At 33.2% G+C, this 20,786-nt stretch overlaps 1 protein-coding gene and 1 long non-coding RNA gene across 2 annotated transcripts in view; both read right to left on the bottom strand.

Moving 5' to 3' along the window:
• Positions 1–608: 608 nt before the first annotated feature.
• LOC120168956 overlaps positions 609–20,786 on the bottom strand; it is a 78,903-nt gene continuing 58,725 nt past the window's right edge. The window contains exon 3 of the long non-coding RNA XR_005520623.1: positions 609–642. This is a non-coding gene — a long non-coding RNA (uncharacterized LOC120168956). The remainder of the gene's footprint in view (positions 643–20,786) is intronic.
• Positions 7,566–8,774, bottom strand: LOC120168954 (F-box protein At3g07870-like). Its single transcript, XM_039177197.1, has one exon. The coding sequence runs from the start codon at positions 8,748–8,750 to the stop codon at positions 7,575–7,577; it is 1,176 nt and encodes a 391-aa protein (XP_039033128.1). The 5' UTR covers positions 8,751–8,774; the 3' UTR covers positions 7,566–7,574.

Genomic DNA, 20,786 nt, shown 5'->3' with positions numbered 1-20,786 from the left:
AAATCTTATCTTAGCTACTGTAGCCTAGACTAAATGTTGAGGCTTTGGTTTGGTTCTGGGTTATTACATGTTCAAGTCTCCTCACACGCAAAATTTTATTGCCTTTACCCACAATATCTCATTTCAGCAAAACCATCAAACCAATGTAAGAATGAACACCAATCTATCCAGGCTACTTATATATGTATGTATCTCGTGTTCGTGCATTTTAGGATATACGTATGAGCATAATATCCTCTAAGGACCCTCCAACTACATTAAGAAACTATCAGAATACCCATATTCGACATGTTTGACACTCACATACGAGAACGAACAACGTAAAACAAGACCTCTGCAAGAATGTAATCCATTTACCTCTAAAACAAATAATTGAGGTCCAAAATGAAAATGATTTCACACAAAAAGCTCTGGAATTCTGACTCTTCAACGGAAAACAAACATTCAAAACCATGTAAATTCTCTATATACACACAAAAGCTCATGTGAATTATTATATATATGCAGAGAAAATAGAACAATTTCTAGAAATATCCCACAAAGGAAACAAAACCAAACCATTGATGTTGTTTCATTGGATCTAAAGTACAGACAATAACACACGATCATAACAATACCAACAATAATAGTTCCTATATTCAACTTGAAATGACATTCAACTATTGGGGACATTGACTTCTATGAAGCAAAGTCAAGTAGGAAAAACACTCCTAGTCTAGCATATATACGCACCTGCAAATCATAATATGCAGGAAAATAGAACTGTAGATAGGAGTTAACAATTAAGCAAATCTGTATGGAGTAATTTTGCGCATCCACTTAAACAATAAAAAGTAAACAGAAACCGAAACAAGTCAACATTATCTGAGAATATCACAAGACAATATAGTTGAGATAAAGTTCATATCAAGAGACCAAATCCCATTAAATCTTTCTTTTTTTGTAGTTCCTTATCCATCTTTGTCTTCAATATTGATTTGACGTGCCTTCGTACTCTGGAGGTCGTCGTATTATACATTCCTCATGCTCTAATCTTTCATTCAATGAAATGAAACTCTCAACATAAGCAATAATGTGCATTGTTTCCTTATAAGCGTGAATACCAAGATTTCTAAGCTCTTGTATGGAGGGATCAAACAACACCAGTTCATGATCAGAGCTCTCAAGAAACAATTTTCCATTTTTCCAAAACCCCAAAGGCCTCTCAACTCCAAGAACAGATTCAACACTAAATTGTTTAGTCCATGACCCTTTCATAACCCATAAATCAAAAGACTAGTCAATTCCTTCTCTTGGGTAAAAAAAATAGCACCAAGCAATCCATTGAATTCCAAAAGTTGCAAATAGTTTTTTGCTAGAGTCCCACCAAATTCAAGAAATGGTAAAGTTGAAAACTTTTCACTAACCATATCAAATGAAAGAATAAGTGTACCACCAGAATCCACATCTGCCTGCCAATAATAAAACCCATTGATATAATTATTAAACAAAGTAGAACCATAAGCATGAACCCCAGGAACTGAAATTTCCTTCCATGAATTAGCTTTAAGCGAATATAAATCAACTTGATTGATCCAATGACTATAAATGCTCCTACCTTCTTCGTTTTCCCATGTAAAACAATTAGTAACAAATACTACAACTTTGAAGTCATCAGTTTGAGAACCATACCCAAAACCAAGACAATAAAAACTAGTGTAATCTAGTCCAGGAGGGCGTTGGACTATGGATTGACGAAGGATTTTAGACTCTCACGTAGATGGGTTCCAAAGGGCAACATTATGTCTAATATCTGGCTCTGGTAAACACAATATTCCATTACGATGACCATCAATTTCAGGTGCATACACAAAATTCTCGAAAAAGGGTAAGTGAATATTGTGTTTTACTCTAAATTTTTGGCCTATCTCGATCGAAAGTTGAGGGAAATAATGGATGTTATCACGGGTGTCACCGTGACAATGGTTGAGGAGGAGATTACGGTTATTGTTTTAGAGGTTGTTCTGATGATGTTTGGTAATGAAATGAGGGGTTTCAAAAGATGAAGGCCAGGGCTTACAAATACATCTGAAATGGATTAAGGATTTAATAGGAAGCTTTGAGAGAATCTCCAACACCAACATCTCTGGTAACTCGATTCAATTTTTTATCAACCCTAGCATCTTCTTCTTCCCTCCTCTTTATCTTCTCTACTTCCTCTGGTATCATTTTGACGCAACAATCGACTTATTCCTTTGAAACTGTCTTAACCTCCTGTAGGATATTACATACTCCTTTTCCTTGATTAAGCTCACATATTTTTTTACCCTTTAAACGAAATCACTGCCATCCGCCCAATGAATGAACCACTTCAAAGGTCTATGCACTTTTTCACAATTTCTTCCTTCAACACCACCGGTTTGTGATCAGACAGGCTTCTAGGCAACGTGGTCCCCAATAGTTGGGGAAACTTATTTAAAACTTCAGTGGATACAATAATTATATCCAATCTGCTTGAATTAGCATCACCACTTCCTCTAAACCATGTGAACTTGCTTCCAATTAGTGGTAGATTAACTAGATTGTTGTTCGAAATAAACTCCCCAAAACTTCTCATTACATTATTGTGGAAGCTTACTCTGATCCTTTCAGAATCTGATTTATCTATGTTGAAATTCCCTTTGACGATAACGGGGCCACTAATCTCAACAATTAACTTAGTAAGGTTCAAAAAGAAATATATCTGCTCCCCTAGATCGTTCGGCACATATACATTCGCCACTCCAGCTTCTAAATTAACATGAGAAAATAAATCCACTATGATCACCGTTCTTTTCTGCACAGTTTAGCAATAAAAAAGTTTGTATCCCATAATGACATTAACCCCCGAAGCCCCAATGAATGGTGCGAAGGCTAACTCTTCAAAATATCTTTCCATCAAATGTCTTGATGTCTAAGTATTAATGACTGACAATTTTGTTTCTTGCAATGAGGTAGATTTGACTCGAAAAACCGATTTTTTCGAGTCGGCTCGACTCGAATTGACTTCGAGTTGTAGTTTCATAAACTCGACTAAAAAATTTCAAGTTCTAATCGAGTTATAAAATACAACTTGAATAACTCAAAATTTTTAGTAATTAGTATATTAATTTTTGAGTTTGAGCGAAGTATGAATCGAGACCCTCGACTTTGTTTGGTATATGTAAATTAAATATAAAAAATACGAAAAAATATATATGTATTATATATAGCTATAAAATAACATTTAAATTTGAATAAAGTAATGGCATGATATTGTAAATATTTAGAATTAAATTAAAATAGAAACTTCAAAATTTGACTCGACTAGACTCGACAAGTCAACTCCGACTTATAAAATAGGACACGCGAACTCGATTAACTCAATTTTTTTATTTGACTCGATCGAACACTCCCGCATGCTTGCAAGAACACAAATCGTGTTTTACACGTTGAAATTACACGAGTTATAGACCTTACTTTTTCCTTTTTATCCATCCCTCTTACGTTCCATGATAAAAGTGAAAAAAATCATATCAAACAATTAAACAAAAAAAAAACACATACAAGGAATCAAAACTAACAAATATAATCACATTCTTTCAGCATCCTCAATTTCCTCGAATCTTCTTAGCAAGCTCTATTAAAAACCTCCCTAAACCTAGATGGAGGAAAAGAATACTCCTACAAAGAACAAAACAACACTACAAAGTAATCTCCATAGATAATACAATCGTCACAGAGTTTATACTAATTCTACAACAAGAGACCTAACCCGACTATTGAGGGCATAATACTAACCTAAGAAGTACCACCAAACAACATATTAACCCCGAAATTATGAGAAATAACAACCCTGGGGATACTTGACTATAACCACAAGTAGGATAAAACACATAAACTGAAGATTTCTTCTCACCGGTAGGGTTGAATTTGTTAGAATAGAAGAGGAAATTTTGTGAGAGAAAACATTGAGATTCAAGCAATGGAATCATCTGATTCTGAGGAGTTGGATATTACGTTAATTATTTTCAAGTTTCAGTCAGAAAGAAAAATCTGACACCAATTGAGAATGTGATGATTCCAGACTGTCAAACTCTCTAAACGTAAAAAGAAGTTGTAAAAGAAATTTGCAAGAAATTGTACGAGACTTCAAAAAGTTGTCAAAAGAAAATTTTGAACTATAAAACCTTATCACTTTGACGCAACAATTAACTTATTCAAAGAGCTATAAAAAGAATAGACAATTTGGTGTCTAAACATAAAGGAAAAATATCTATGGAGGCACCATCATATTATCAAAGGAGTCAAAGGATAAATAAAAAAGAAGAGAAAAAAACTAGCCATTAAGTTTATTTTCTTTATAAATTTTTATTTTTTTTCAATATTTTCATTTAAAAAACTTAAAGTGAACACGGCACTCCAATAGGCACTCCAATAGGATGAGTTCCTCTACATAGCCATTGAGATGACCATTTAATTTTTTTTTTAATTAAGGGGAATTCATCATTCTAGCAGGAGAAATTCCCACTGATATAATAGTTGGTTTTGATTATCATTTTTTCTTTATAATGGAGCTCTTGAATTATAAACCTCTTTTAAATATTGTATGATACTCGATGGGTTTGTAAACTATTCAGATGGAAGAAAAATTAAGATAGTAGTTGTTTCGATGGACACATTAAGTGCTTACATTAATTCAATCATCTCCGTAAACATATTTGTATTGGTAATAAAGTTTAAATAACAAAAAATAGATTACATTTGTGCCAAACCAAATAGACATAAATATTAGATTTTTTTAGGTGGAAATACAAATGCCAAACCATTTTTTTTTGTTTTTTTTTTTTTGCAGTCATGTGATGAATGATACAAGGCCTTTACCCACAATATCTCATTTCAGCAAAACCATTAAACCAATGTAAGGATGAGAACCAATTTGTACAGGCTACTCATAAACGTATGTATCCCGTGGGACATACGTACGAGCATGCGATCCTTTAAGGACCCTAAAACAACATTAAAATTCTATCGGAATACCCATATTCGACATGTTTGACACTCGTATATGAGCACAAACAACCTAAAACAATACCTATGTAAGAATGCAATCCATTTACCTCTAAAACAAATAACTTAGTTCCAGAATGAAAATCATATCACACAAAAAGGTCTAGAATTTCTACTCTTAAATTGGAAAAGCAAACATGCAAAATCAAGTAAACTCTCTATATGCACACACAGAAGCTCATGTGAACTATTATATATATGCAAAAAAAAAGAGAACAATTTACTGAAATATTCCACAAAGGAAACAAAACCAAACCATTGACGTTGTTTCATTAGATCTAAAGTACGGACAATAACACATGATCATAACAATTCCAACAATAATAGATCCTAGATTCAACTTCAAATGGCATTAAACAATCGGGGACATTGACTTCTATAAAGCAAAGTCAAGTAGGGAAAGCACTCCGAGCCTAGCATATATACGCACCTACAAATCATAATATGCAAGTCAATAGAACTGCAGATAAGAGTTAACAACTAAGCAAATATGTAGGGAGTAATTTTGCGCATTTATAAACAACAAAAATAAAACAGAAATCTAAATAAGTCAACATTATTTGAGAACATCACAAGACAATATAGTTGAGATAAAGTGCATATCAAGAGACCAAATCCCATTAAATCTTTCCTCTTTTGTTGTAGCTCCCCATCCATCATAGTGTTCAATATCAATTTAATGCACCTCAAGCTGGCCGACATATAATACGTTCCCCGTGATCTTATCTTCCATTTATCGGAACCAAGCTCTCAACATAAGCAATAATCTGCGTTGTTTCTCGATAGGCATGTATACTGATATTTTAAGCTTTCGTGCGGAGGGGTCAAACAACACCAATTCATGATCAGAGCTTTCAAGAAATAATTTTTAATTTCTCCAAAACCCCAAAAGCCTATAAACTCTAGGAACAAATTCAAATATGAATTGTTTAGTCCATGATCCATTCATAACCCATAAATCAAAAATACTTATTAGTTCCTTCCCTTGGATAAAAGAATAGCACCAAGCAATCCATTGAAGTCCAAAAGCTGCAAATAGTATTGTGCTAAAGTCTCAAAAATTCAGGCAGTGGTAAAGTTGAAAACTTTTAATTAACCATATCAGCCGAAAGAATAAGGTCATCACTCCTCAGAATCCCCAATTACCTCCCTATAACTCAACTTGAATCACTTTTAAGGGAATATAACTCGACTTGGTTCTTCCAATCTACCATCAACCCTTCAACTAGATTCTCTTCAAAGTAATTAGTAACAAATCTTACAACTTTGAAGTCTTCAGCTTGAGAATCATACCCAAAACCAAGGAAGCCAAATCTAGTAGAATAGTCTGCAGGAGGTTCTACAAGTTCTCTTTCAATCCATATATTTTTCTTCGAGACGATAGTTTTCAACTTTTTTTATGTTTTTCTATTAAAGATTCATCAAGAAGTATAAATTAACTCACTTGCAATGAGATTATAAGTAACATAAATATCAGATATGAATGTTTTTAGAGAAATATAGATCTAGGTATCATGCCAAACCTTCTTTTATTCTGCAGTCATGTGATGTATGATACAAGGCATATCTCGTATCAACAAAACTATTAAACCAATAAGCACCAATATGTCCATAATCTCAACAGGTATCCTATGAGGGCTATTCGATTATGCAAGTATCCCGTATCCTGTGTTCGTACATTTTGGGATATAGGTACGAGAATATGATCCTCTAAGGACCCTCCAACGACATGGAAAAAACTATCGAAATACTCATGTTCGACATTCACATCCAAGCACGAACAACCTAAAACAAGACCTCGGCAAGACTGCAATCCATTTACCTCTAAAAAAATAACTGAGGCCAAGAATGAAAATCATCACACACAAAAAGGTCTGGAAAAACAAACATGCAAAACCAAGCTAACACTTTATAAGCACACGCAAAAGCTCATGTGAATTATCATATATATATGCAGAAAAAAGACAACAATTTCCAGAAATATTCCACAAAGGAAATGCTTTCAAGAATGTAGTGTTAACCCATTTACCCCTGCAAATACCCTTAACAAAGGCTTCACACAAAACAAGACCAAACTATTGACACTGTTTCATTGGATCTAAAGTACAAATAATAATAATAATAGTTCCTATGTTCAACTTTAAATTACATTCAATTATTGGGGACGTTGAGCTCTCAGAAGCAAATTAAAGTACAAAAAGCACTCTGTGTATGTCATATATATGCACCTGCAATCATGATATGAAGGTCAATAGAACTGCAGATCAGAGTTAACAACTAAGAAAATCTGTAGGACGTAATTTTGTGCATCCACTAAAACAACTAAAAGCAAACAGAAACCTAAACAAGTCAATATTTAGGGCATGTATATACAATTCAAACAATGACAACAATATCTGAGAATGTCACTAGACAATATAGTTGACATAAAGTGCATAGGAAGAGACCAAATCCCATTAAATCTCACCGTTTTTGTTATAGCTCCCCATCCGTCTTAGTGTTCAACATCAATTTGATTCTCCTCCAGCTGGCCGTCGTATTATACATTCCTCATGCTCTGATCTTCCATTCAATGGAACCAAGCTCTCAACATAAGCAGTAATGTGCATTGTTTCCTGATAAGCGTGAATACCAAGATTTCTAAGCTCTTGTATGGAGGGGTCAAATAAAACTATTACTTGATCCGAGCTCTCAAGAAATAACTCACTATTTTTCCAAAACCCCAAAGGCCTCTCAACTCCAAGAACATGTTCAACACTTAATTGTTTAGTCCATGACTCATTCATAACCCATAAATCAAAAGACTTGTTAGTTCCTTCCCTTGGGTAAAAAATAGCACCAAGCAATCCATTGAAGTCCAAAAGTTCCAAATAATATTGTTCTAAAGTCCCACCAAATTCAGGGAGTGGTGAAGTTGAAAACTTTTCATTAACCATATCAAACGAAAGAATAAGGTCATCAATTGTAGCTGCTTGGCAATAAATAAACCCATTGACATAATTATTAAACAAAGTAGAAGCAAAACCATCAACCCCAGGAAATGAAATTTCCTTCCATGAATCGTTTTTAAGCGAATATAACTCAACTTGGTTGTTCCAATCTGCCATCAACCCTTCATCTAGATTCTCTTCAAAGTAGTTAGTAACAAATCTTACAACTTTGAAGTCATCAGTTTGAGAATCATGCCCAAAACCAAGGGAATTAAAAATAGAGAAATCCAGTAGTCCAGGAGGGCGCTGCACTGTGGATTGAGGAAGGATTTTAAACTCTCTGGTAGATGGGTTCCAAAGGGAAACATTATGTCCAAAAGCATCTAGATCTGCTAAACACAATATTCCATTACAAGGGCCATGAATGAAAGGTCCATGCACAAAATTCTCAAAAAATGGTAAGTGAATATTGTGTTCCACTCTAAAGTTTTGGTCTTTCTCGGTCGAAAGTTGAGAGAAGTAATGGATGTCATCACGGGTGCCACCATTACAACGTTTGAGAATGAGATTAAGGTTATTGTTTTTGAGGTTGTTATGATGATGTTTGGTAACAAAATGAGGGTTTTCAAAAGATGAAGACCAGGGCTTACAAACGCACCTGAAACGAGTCAATGATTTAACAGAAAGCTTTGAGAGAATCTCTAACACCAACATCTCTGGTAATTCGGTTCTAGTTTTGATCAACCCTTTCATCTTCCCTCTTTATCTTCTCTTTTTCCTTTGTGTTTTTCAATAGGTGATTTTGTTTGGGGAAATACACTAAGAACTAATATGAAAGAAAATGAAGACAGAAAAAACATATAACAGGTAACATCAATTGTTTTTCTGTAACAAGAAAACTACAATGGAAACTGATCATTGGTTACACTACTTTGATGGACCTGATCGAGCCCTTTTAAAACCCATTAGTTTATCATAGACAGGGTTTGCACAATGTTAACTATATACAATATATTAGTATTTTAAAATAATTAAATATTATATTTAAAAATAATATATCTATAATCATTTATTATATTTGAAATGATTAAAATAATATATTTTATAATAATTTGTTACACAGATAAAAAAACCTCTAAAACTTTAAATATATTATAAATATAATGTGTAAATTAACAATTTATATAAGGTCAGGTTGGATCAATGATTTTTTACCTGAAATATAGTCTCACCCCAACTCGTAGTTATCTATTATATACCACATCATGCCCCTGAACTTGAAATTTAAAAAAAAAAATTTTTTTGTAACAAGAAAATAATCATAGGTGCTACATTGATGGGGTTGGCCGAGCCTTTGGTAACTTCTAAAATCCATGAGCTTAACATATGTAGGGTTGGTACAATATCATTCTGTAAATCGTTGAAATATCAAATATTATTATGAACTTTATTAAGGGTAAATTATACTATTGATATCTTACTTGATCCGTTTAGTTTTTGTCACCGGTTTAAAAATTTTTATGTTTTGGTCACTTATATCTTTGGTCATTTTTGTTAGTAAAAATGGTTAAATTTTAATTTGACCTCTGAATTTAGACACAATATTAATTTGACCTTAAAATTTACATAAATACTAATCTAACTCTTAAACTCTATATAAAATATGAATTGACCCCTAAATTCAGTCAAAGTTAATGTCTCTACTCGCCACTCATCGTCGTCATCGCCCACCATCAGTTTTTATCACCAGTCATCGTCATCAGTTGTCATGTCAAAATGTGATTCCATGTAAGCTTGATACTTCATCTTCATACATTGATTGTTTGTTGACTAACGATTTTCATCCACATAAGAACTCTTTTTCCCCAAATGAAATGTTATAGGTTAAAGTGTTTGTCTATATATAGATAGGGTCCAATTACACAATGTAATATTTTTAGTTTTACACAGATTTAGTACTGTTAGATGAGTGAAAATAGAAGACTGAGATTAACAATAGAAAATGAGAAGATATTCAATGAAAAAATAAAGAATTAATCTCATTCAGCTATCTCTACTCATCCAATAGTCCTAAATCTATATATAACTAAAAATATTTTACACTGTACAAATGGATCCTAATATATATATATATATATATATATACTTCAAACCCTTAATTTTTTATTTCAAGATTAATCGGGTTGTTGAAGGATAACTAAATTATCACAAATTCTATCATCCAAAACCTCTAGCCTCATGCGGTTTTTTTTATTTCAAAATCCCTTCAATTTAGTATTGAAATCAATAACAATACTAGTCAACAATTTAACTCTCAATCCTAGTCAACAATTTAATAAAACAATACCAATCATCATCAATTTCAGTTTAAGATTCATATTAGATGCGATAATCATGCATATTTGAGCGAGTTCAAATTTTATTTTATTAGAATTAAATAAGTCTGTAAATGAACTAAACGAACACGAACAAAAATATGTTCATGTTTGTTCGTTTAACTTTAACTGAACATGAACAAACTAAATAAATATAATTTTCTATTAAATCATATTCAAATTTGATATGACCTGTTAACATTTGTGAATAATAAATTTTATTAAATATATAAATGCAATTAAGATTTTTTCTATTGTTACTTATTCTATTAATTTCGTTCATGAAAGTTAATGGAGAAATCATAATATCTATAAGACAAAAGCCCATAATTGCATCATTTTCTCTTTCCAAACCTTCTATGGTCAATTTGATCCACGTGAATTGCTTTGTCACCAAGATCCACGTGTTTTTATATATGTTATGTTAATGTTCAAGTTGATGGTTAGGATGATGGAAGGACTTAATTGAAACGATATTAGTACTTTGAGAAGTAAATTAGAACATTTAAAATTGAGGGACCAACTCAAAATATGATACATAATTTAGGGATGTCTAATGCAAATAACATAAGTATTAATTTTACAATCTCTACTCATTCTCAATTTCTAACATTGAGGTTTTTAATGATCTCTATTTTTTACATTTATAATCGAGAGTTCCTGATTTAGGTTTTTTTATATAATTATTAAAGTACTAAATTTTACTTTAATTTTATAGAACCTAAATTAAATATGTTATTTAATCAAAATAATATTTTATTCAAAGATTTATTTAATTATTGTCTAATTTGATACGATAAATTTATTATAAAAGCCTTGATTAATTTTAGAAACTACTTTATAAAAGTAGGTCTCCTAATTTTGAGTTGATTAAGATTAAATTAACATAAGAAAGTATATGTCATTATCAACGTTATTTTTCTTTTACTTCCTATTCTTTTAGGTTAATGTTTTTTTTCCATTAGTGCATGCTGATGAAGATACACGAGGAAAATTAAATAAAACTATCAAGGAATGGATTTGATTTAAATCGATATATTATTTTATTATATTATTTTTATAATTTAAACACTTTTTATATTTTTAAAGTTAATTTTATTATTTATTACAAATATCATACCTTTGAAGGTTTATTGCAACCTTTATTCAAAGTTTTTATATAGGAAAAACTACAAAATCTGTCAATTTGCATGGGATTGTAGTTTTACCAATTTTAAATGGCAATTTATGTGGATAGTTTTGAATCTTCGTAATCATTTGGGAAGACGAAACCAATCGAGTGTAACATAAACGAATCTCCCATAGTTGCAATACTCCAGTTTTGTTTATGTTACAAGCAATTTCAGGCGAATCTTTTGTAGGGCCCTGAATTAATTTTATAACATCTTGAATCATATAAATGTTTCCTGGTGTAAGTCCCGTGGCTGAATCAAAGTAAGTTAGAAAATATGTTAGGAAGATGATTTATCAACTATTTAATCTTAAAAATTGTTGTATATATATAATAATACTAATAATAATATGATAATGAAACCCATAGATATTACATCATTCCAACTTTTCAACTATCTTTTACATAAACTCAATAACAGAAGATATAAAAGCAAGTACAAAGGAAACATACTCACCTGGATTTGTTAAGCCGTGTCTAAGATTTACGGCAGATTTGAAGTAATATAGATGGTTATTAGGGTAATCAAAACATGTTCCATGCTTTAACTATTCACGCTCCCAAAAGCCAGTACCCAGTTGAGTAAGGTTCTTCAAGTCCAGCCATAATGATATTAAGTTCCTTTGAATTAGATTAAATGAAATTTTCTAAATTAGGGAAATTTATGTTAGATCATATATATAAATTTAAATACAAAAAGAAGTAAATTAAAAAAGTTGATGAGATGCTTACCTGAAGATCTGGTAGGAAAGTAATGGGTGCCTTGGAGTAACAGGGATTAGTGGCTGCGTTGTAAGGGGGAATGGGAATGTCGTTGGCATCTTGAGGCCATATTCCATGGATGGTTAACACAGTAGGGATGGGAGTACCACAAGCCATACTGCCAGAATTACACACATCAAGAGGCCATTGGAGACTGAGTTTATAAAATGTATGGGGGTTGAGCTGTAACTAGAACTAAGAAACATATCACCAAAACAACCACCAACTTATAATTCAACAACATTGTTACAATCGATACTCTCACAATCAACATTCACTATGTGTATAATATTTACAATGGTCAGTTCCTTTTTATATTGCAAATGTAGCATCAAACTTGTTTCTGTTTCTGTTTCTATTTCAGTCTGTTATATTGAAAATGTTGCATCAAACGTGTTTCTGTCTGTTTTAAGTGGGATGCACATGTGTTTTAGTTTATTCAGTCTGTTTGTAGTGGTCGCATACACATTGTTTTCAGTTCGGAAGTTGGGTAGCAATAATTTCCAGCCTTTAAAACCCAAACATCACATGTAATTTAATAAAATATAAGATTTAATTATCATCTGTTATGCAGTTTGGCATCAGTTGTGATTAATCCCGCATTTTTAAACCATTGGATCAAATTAAAGCCCATTTACAAGAACCAAATATTACAAAACTAAAAACCCATTTACAAATCTAAACCCAAACATATTAAACCCATCATCCAGTCCCCCACATGAAGACCCGTCAAATTAGGATTTCCTCATATTTCAGTAGGTGCCGCATCACCCCAGCCGTTGTGTAACACCCTTAATTGATATTTTGGGAAGAAAATTGAGGATTAAATTGAAATATTTTAAAGTTGTCAGACCATTTTAAGAAGTATAGGAAATATAGTGACTAAACTCATGGTTTACTCATTTTTTATGGGATGAATTATAAACCCCATTTCCCCTTATGTTCTGCAAATTATTTTCCCACTTTCCCTCCCCCTTCAACCCTCCTTTCCTCTCCGATCTACTCACCGTCTGACCTCTGTTTGACGAACCGAAACCATCATCGTGTTCGTTGTCGACTGATGAACAAAATCCCTTAAACCTTCCTTCGTGAATCATCGTAGTTCGTCGTTAATTTCAGTCGGAAGTATCGTTGGTTTTAACTCAATTCCGTTGGTTTTCCGTCGATTCACGTCAATCCGGTCATCCGTTTTCGACACCTCCCGCACCATCGTGTTCCTTACATCGTTCCGAGTCTACCAGTGTTTTTCGTTTCTCCGTCGTCCCTGACACGTAGAGGGTTGAGGAAGTCAAAGTTTTCGATGTTCCGGAATCGAGCTCTTTGCCGTTCAAAATTGTGAACCGAACATAGTAAGTATCTCAAAATGCCTTAAAATAATTTTTAGGAATTTTTGGACACTCCACGGCGTCGCACGCGCCTCACGCGCCGCCCCCTGCGCATGGGGAAGTCCTGGTCGTAGATAAAAAATTGGGTACTAGTTTTGTAAATATTTTTAGAATGGTGCCTAATATGTAATTAATTTATGTTATGGTGATATTTGTGTAAAATCGTTGACTGCCATTGACCGTTGACTTTGACCATTGACTTTGATCGAAAAAGTCAAAAATTTTTAAAAAAATATATATATTTTATATTTATTGAAGTCTCGAATCCGTTTTTGGGGTCTGTTTCGCCAAATTCAAACCCAGTAAGTTATTTTTGATTGATTTATCACCCGATTCGATTCGTTTTTCGGAATTAAACTCTGTTTTTTATGTAATTTCTGTTGATATGCATCTGAGGAATTATTGGAAGTTGAATTAGAGATTGAGGACATTCGAATGTAAATTATATGGTCGATCAGTATGGCACAGAAAATGAGGTAATACTTTACTACCTCTTTATGCTTTATGGAACATGTTGATATTGGTAAATGCATGAATAAGATAATGTTGGTCACTTTTGTGAAGTTGATTAATTTATACACTCGATATGAATGCGGTAGAAATTCGGTAACTGAATACAGATCGAATGATTAATACGAGAGATTGAGGGATTGTTAAAATTAAATTACAAGTTTTGTGATTAATGATAAAGGAATCAACCCTGGATTTGTAACTTATATTTTATATCAACAAAGGTTAAATATTAAAGGTACTCGGATGAGAAATTATGAGAATACTCTGGTTGGGTAAAATTACGAAAATACCCTTATGTTGTAATATGACAAGAATTGTCCCTGGAAGTTGGTTAATAACTCTAAAAAGACATATTGATCCGGTAAAAATTACTGATGTGCATAAGAAATGCTAGTTTTGCTTAGGAAATGCGGATAACCGATTTTTAAACTCAAGAGGGTTTGTGCAAGATACTAGAAGTCTGTTAAGGAATCATTTCAAGATCAGAGAATGTTCGGGAAAGTAATTAACCATAGAATCTTTAAACAACAATTATTTTCTTTAAGAGTTAATACCGAAATTATTTGGTTAAGAAATTATGAAAATGCCCTAAAAGGTAAAAATAGTCCGAGTTAACCCTGAATGAGAAAATACTTTGAGGATTTGTACTTAACTCGATAAAGTACGGATTTAATTGTTAAGATCTTGTCTTTGTACAGAAAATTCCTAATAACCTGTTGGTAACATTTGAGAAGTCAATTAACCTGAAAATCTCCGAGTTAAGAATAAATTATCGATGGTGCTCTTTTGTCAGAATTGTTCAAAAAGTCTGGAAAAGATAATGCATTTGAATTAAATAATAAGATCATATGGATGGAAATGATTGAAATACACCAGATCTATAAAATGACCAAAATACCCCTGTAATGGAAATGTCCCAAGAATATCACTAAGCTCAAGAATGATGGGATATCCTCGAGCTCTCTAATGAATGGAATAAAATTGAACACCAAAATTATCAAAATACCCTTATAGTCTTTACTAAGTAAATGTCTTGGATTAATTAAGGAATCTAAATAAACATGAGTGCTGTACTACCCTTAAAAGTTATGAAACTCAGCTTAAGTGAGCCGATCAACCCTATTGACATGTTAGTACCTTAATGACATATATATCCCTTGAATGTGCTTTCGTATTCTCAAGTTTGGCTCGATGATAATTTTGGAAGTACTCAGCTCAGCTCAACTGTAGATCGTACTTGGTACTAAGATATGGATATTCGTTAGACAAATCAACCATGAAGACCAAATTGATTTGAACGGAAGTACAATATGTATCCGAAATTCAGAAAACGTCTAAATTACTCTGGAAAATCTCGATGTAACTGGAATAGACTTGACTGATAAATGAATTAAGTAACCTCAATGACTAGGATTAAGTAAGTGATTTGCATAAGTCAGGGAAACTCTGACGAGTTTACATAGTGTACCATTATTATAGGTTATGAACCAAAAATCAAGTACGTCAGCATTTCCTGATATCGTTGAAGCGTGGAAATGAATTAAAGACTATTGGAAGATCCATTTAGCAATGACTCAAAAGATGATTTATGGATAATAATTGTTGGTATGAAAGAGTGGATACCTAGAAGGACAACTAATGGATCGATCAACATACATTAGTTCTAGGAGTTGTTTAGCTTGAGTTATTTCGATAATCCGATAAATAGACACAGTCTGTAAATGTCATGAACCTTTATTTCTTCCTTATCATCTCAAGTCACATTCTGAATAACTGATGATTTCGTCAGTTATTGAACTCTTCCAATAGTGATTCTAAATTCTGACAATTTATCGGTATACTGAAGATCCGTGTGTCTCTGCCTATTAAGATTATCATGTACCTCTGAATAATATCCATAAACTCTGGTGTGTTCCCTAATCACATAAATATTTTATCTGATTTCTGACTTGAATTCTATTTTGATTCATTACTTGAATTCTGTTCTGATTTCTGAACTGGATTTTGTTCTGATATCTGATCTGAATTCTGTTTTGATTTATGATATCTCCATTTACTGACAGAGAAATGTTTTATATGGAGGGTTTATTGTTGGAGGAAGTATATCTGCAGACTTCTCAGTTGTATGCTCAGGGCCTTACTGGTTGTGCGGGGTGTATGGTTCCGGGGAACCTACACAAACAGATTGTGAAAGGATGGGGTATATATATTTAAAAAGATTAGTATCTTTTATTGGTTTTATGGGAACATTCTAGATAACCTATTCTGATCTCCTGAACTTAGTCATTCGAAATACTTATCTGAACTAAAACCTCATAACCTGTTATCCCTGAAATATCAGTAGGATTTTCGCTCAGCATAAAATTTGTAGATGTTCGGAACCAATAAGGAAATATATGTTTATCTGTATCTGCACGTTCTTCAGCATCATCTGGTAGTTCTGTATTACTGAGCTTTCCAAAGCTCACTCTGTTACTCATCTTTTCAGGTTAAAAAAATTGTATCAGTGCAGCTATCGACTTCAGTAAGGGAGTTCTTCTGGCGTTGTTTGCAGAGTATGGTACATGTGATTATGGGGCATGTAATTGTATTTTGTTTTATATACGAGTCTGGAAATCTATTTTATTTCTGCATACTGATAAATCATTTTATAAGTTACATGTTTTAATAACAGTTTTAAATTTTTTGCTATTTTTACAATGGGTCGCTCCGGTGGCCCTAATGTGACACTCCAGATTGGATCGAGTTACCCATATCGGTCTGAAAGGGTTACATTTAGTGGTATCAAAGCTTTGGTTTGAGTCAAAAAATTTCAAGATAGACCGGTAGGTCAAATTTCAAAAAGATGTATGATCAGTACATGCCCCTAGACTACAATCGTACCTCTCTAAGCTAGAACTCTAAGGTTAAATCCCTATCTGTAATATGCAAACTTTAGTTTTCATCTGTTAGGACTCTATCGTCTTATAAAAGAATACCAATAACGTCTATTTGAATTCTATAAAGTACCTCACGAACCATGTGAGAGTTACTCATCTGAGAATTTCCGATCCGACTCCATAAATGAAATTTGGATATGTTACAACTCCATGAGCCTATTTTTGTAACTAAGGCTGAATTGATTCTTCAAGGGAATTTTAGTTCGAATTCTTTTATTGAAATGAGGAAAAGATATTATAAGAATGTATGTTCAGCTGGTTAAGGATTAGTAAAGAACTTGCATTTTTTTAAAATTTACTTGAAAGTATGAAAGAACAGATGAAAGTTTCATTTCTGCATTTCTGTGATATGAATGAATTTCGAGGATAAAATTCTTTTAAGGAGGGGAGAATTGTAACACCCCAATTTAGAGGCTAAATTTTAGAATTATAAAGTGGTGTATTTAATTGGTATTTTGGGGAGAAAATTGAGGATTAAATTGAAATATTTCAAAGTTTTTAGATCATTTTAAGAAGTGCAGGAAATTTAATGACTAAATACATGGTTTACCCATTTTTTTATGGATGAATTATAAACTCCATTTCCCCGTATGTTCTATAGATTATTTTCCCAGTTTCTCTCCCCCTTCAACCCTCATTTCCTCTCTGATCTACTCATCGTCCGACCTACGTTTGATGAACCGAAACCACCATCGTGTTCCTTGTCGACCGATGAACAAAAACCCTCAAACCTTTTATCGTGAATCGTCGTCGTTAATTGTTAATTTCAGTCAGAAGTATCATCGATTTTAACTCAATTTTCGTTGGTTTTATGTCGATTCACGTCAATCCGACCATCCGTTTTCGACACCTCTCGCACCATTGTGTTCCTTACATCGTTCTGAATCTACCAGTGTTTTTCGTTTCTCCGTCGTCATCGGCAGATGGAGGGGTGAGGAAGTCAAAGTTTTTGATGTTCCAGAATCGAGCTCTTCGCTGTTCAAAATTGTGAACTGAGCTTAGTAAGTATCTCAAAATGCGATAAAGTAATTTTTAGGAATTTTTCGGGAATTTTTTAACACTCCATGGCGTCGCACGCGCCTCACGCGCCGCTCCTGCGCGCGGGGAAGTCCTGGCCGCAGATAAAAAATTAGGTTCTAGTTTTGTATTATATTTACACCATTGTTACAATCGATACTCTCACAATCAACATTCACTATGTGTATCATATTTACAATGGTCAGTTCCTTTTTATATTGCAAATGTAACATCAAACTTATTTCTGTTTCTATTTCAGTCTGTTATATTGAAAATGTTGCATCAAATGTTTTTCTATCTGTTTTAAGTGGGATACACGTGTTTTAGTTTATTTATTCTGTTTATAGTGGTCGCATACACATTGTTTATTTAGGTTATAGTTTATTTAGCCTTTAAAACCCAAACATCACATGTAATTTAATAAAATATAAGATTTAATTATCACCTGTTATGCAGTTTAGCAGCAGTTGTGATTAATCTCGCATTTTTAAACCACTGGATCAAATTAAAGTCCATTTACAAGAACCAAATATTACAAAACTAAAAACTCATTTACAAATCTAAACCCAAACAAATTAAACCCATCATCTAGGATCCCAAGTGAAGACCTGTCAAATTAAGATTTCCTCATATTCCAGTAGGCGCCGCATCGCCCCAACCGTTGGATCTAGGGTTGACCCAACAGACCATATTAAAAATAAAACTAGAGTTTTATTACTAACCCGTTCATTTGATGCCATCACAGCCGTCGAACCCAGGTGTTTTCCCCGTCAGTGTGTCCCCCTCGTCAGGTCAAAGAGCCCTAAAATGTGGAAAAGGATGTATTTTCTTATTATATAACATGCAAGAATATTCGAAGAAGGGTGAGTTTTGGAGAGTAAGAAAAAATGAAAAAAGAAATGCAACCCAATCACCATCTTCAAACAAGGGAGAAAAATTGAAAGGAGAAACACCATTTTTGAACCAGATACAAAACCACAAAAAAGAAGGAAACCTAGAAAACAATACCTTTGAAGGAAGGTTGCTGTCATTTCTTCATTGTTCCCAAGGGTAAAACCTCACTTTTAAGATATTGAGGTTTGTGTGGGTAGTTTAGGGGTCTTAAAAAGTGGGTGTTTTTAGGGTTTAGGATCTTTGAAAATTTGTTTTAGGCTACAAATCTTTGAGTTTTTGGTTTAAAGAGAGGCTCAGTGAGATTTGGGTTTCAAGTTTTAGGGAAATTTTCTACTACCGACACAGATTTATGACGACAATCTTGGTGGCCGGCTTCTTGATGAAAGAGAAGATGAGATGGAGATATCATGGGATTTCTACTTTTAGGAAAAATATGAAAGAGATACGAAGTGTTTTTTATCCATTTAGGGCATAAGTTTGGTTTACATTTAAGAAACAAAACGGCCATGCCTTGAGAGGTGGAGTCCATGCATTTAGAGCATAGGTTATTCATGTGGGAAAGGTCTCCACATTTTCAATCTTCCATTTTAGTCACTAAATGAAGCTTTAATCTTTCTATTTTGAGCCTGTTTTTTATTCTGCATTTTATTTCAGTCCCTTGGATATGGTTTCATAGTGTCAGATTTAAGCAGGTCGAACTCACTGAGTTGATGGAGCTGCTAACACAACCAAACAATCCAGTGCTATGCTATAAATTTAATATAACATAACATGAAGACATTGCACGTTTGTTACAGGTATAATACTGTATGTTGTTCTACGTTCGAAATGGAATTTGAAAATAGATGAGGAGATAAATAGTGCAAAAATTGAATTAATTACCTTTAGTCGACGGTTCATCATAAGGTTTCATTTCTACGAAGAGAAGAACCTCCTGTTCAAACATAGCATGCAACATATTATGAGGGCCGATTAAAAGTTGATTGAATCTCATTTGTGAGTGATTTAAATACAGATACACAAACGTATTAGAGAGAACCTTGATATGTTGTGAATCTGCTAATAACATAGCTAGTCGACCGATATCCAATCCCCAACCACCTGTTAGTCGCAATCCATACTCAAGTGCAATACATAATGTTTCATCCAAAGCCATTGCTTCATAATCACCTGATTACCGATTCTGACATTCCAAAATCTTCACCTGATTGCTTCATCACCACGCTTCACAGTGGAATGGAATAGAGAATTCAACTTCATCCCAACCTGATTTTGAATGTCCCATAAACTGGTATTACCTTGAATGTCCCGTAAACCTTCATATAACCAGAGAAATTTCTAGGACATAAATAAAAAAAACATATTATGATGAAAATGGTCATATACCTCGCATCATCCATAACTTGCACTTTCTTACTGCCACCATGCAAGTCATAAAAGAGCTTTGAACTGGATGCACTTTTTTCTCATAATTTGTCGTATCATAAATTAAACACAATAGTGTCATTTCAAAATAAAAGAACACAACCATGATACATTAGATGGTATATGATGGGAGTGGGAGGGCCTCGTTAAATACCAGCAAAAGACACTGCAACATCCTCAATATGTTCCTCATTGCCTAAGCTTCCATATTCATCTATATATTCGACTATAAACATTGATGTGAAGAATTTATGAGGATATGGATTTTTCCTTCCGCTTTTTGAGCTGCAAGAAATTTCAACCTACTC

Source organism: Hibiscus syriacus, unplaced genomic scaffold, assembly GCF_006381635.1.
Source record: "Hibiscus syriacus cultivar Baekdansim isolate YM2019G1 unplaced genomic scaffold, ASM638163v2 tig00111741_pilon, whole genome shotgun sequence".
In the NCBI taxonomy this organism is placed as follows: domain Eukaryota; kingdom Viridiplantae; phylum Streptophyta; class Magnoliopsida; order Malvales; family Malvaceae; genus Hibiscus; species Hibiscus syriacus.
This window is presented reverse-complemented; position numbering and strand designations above follow the sequence as displayed.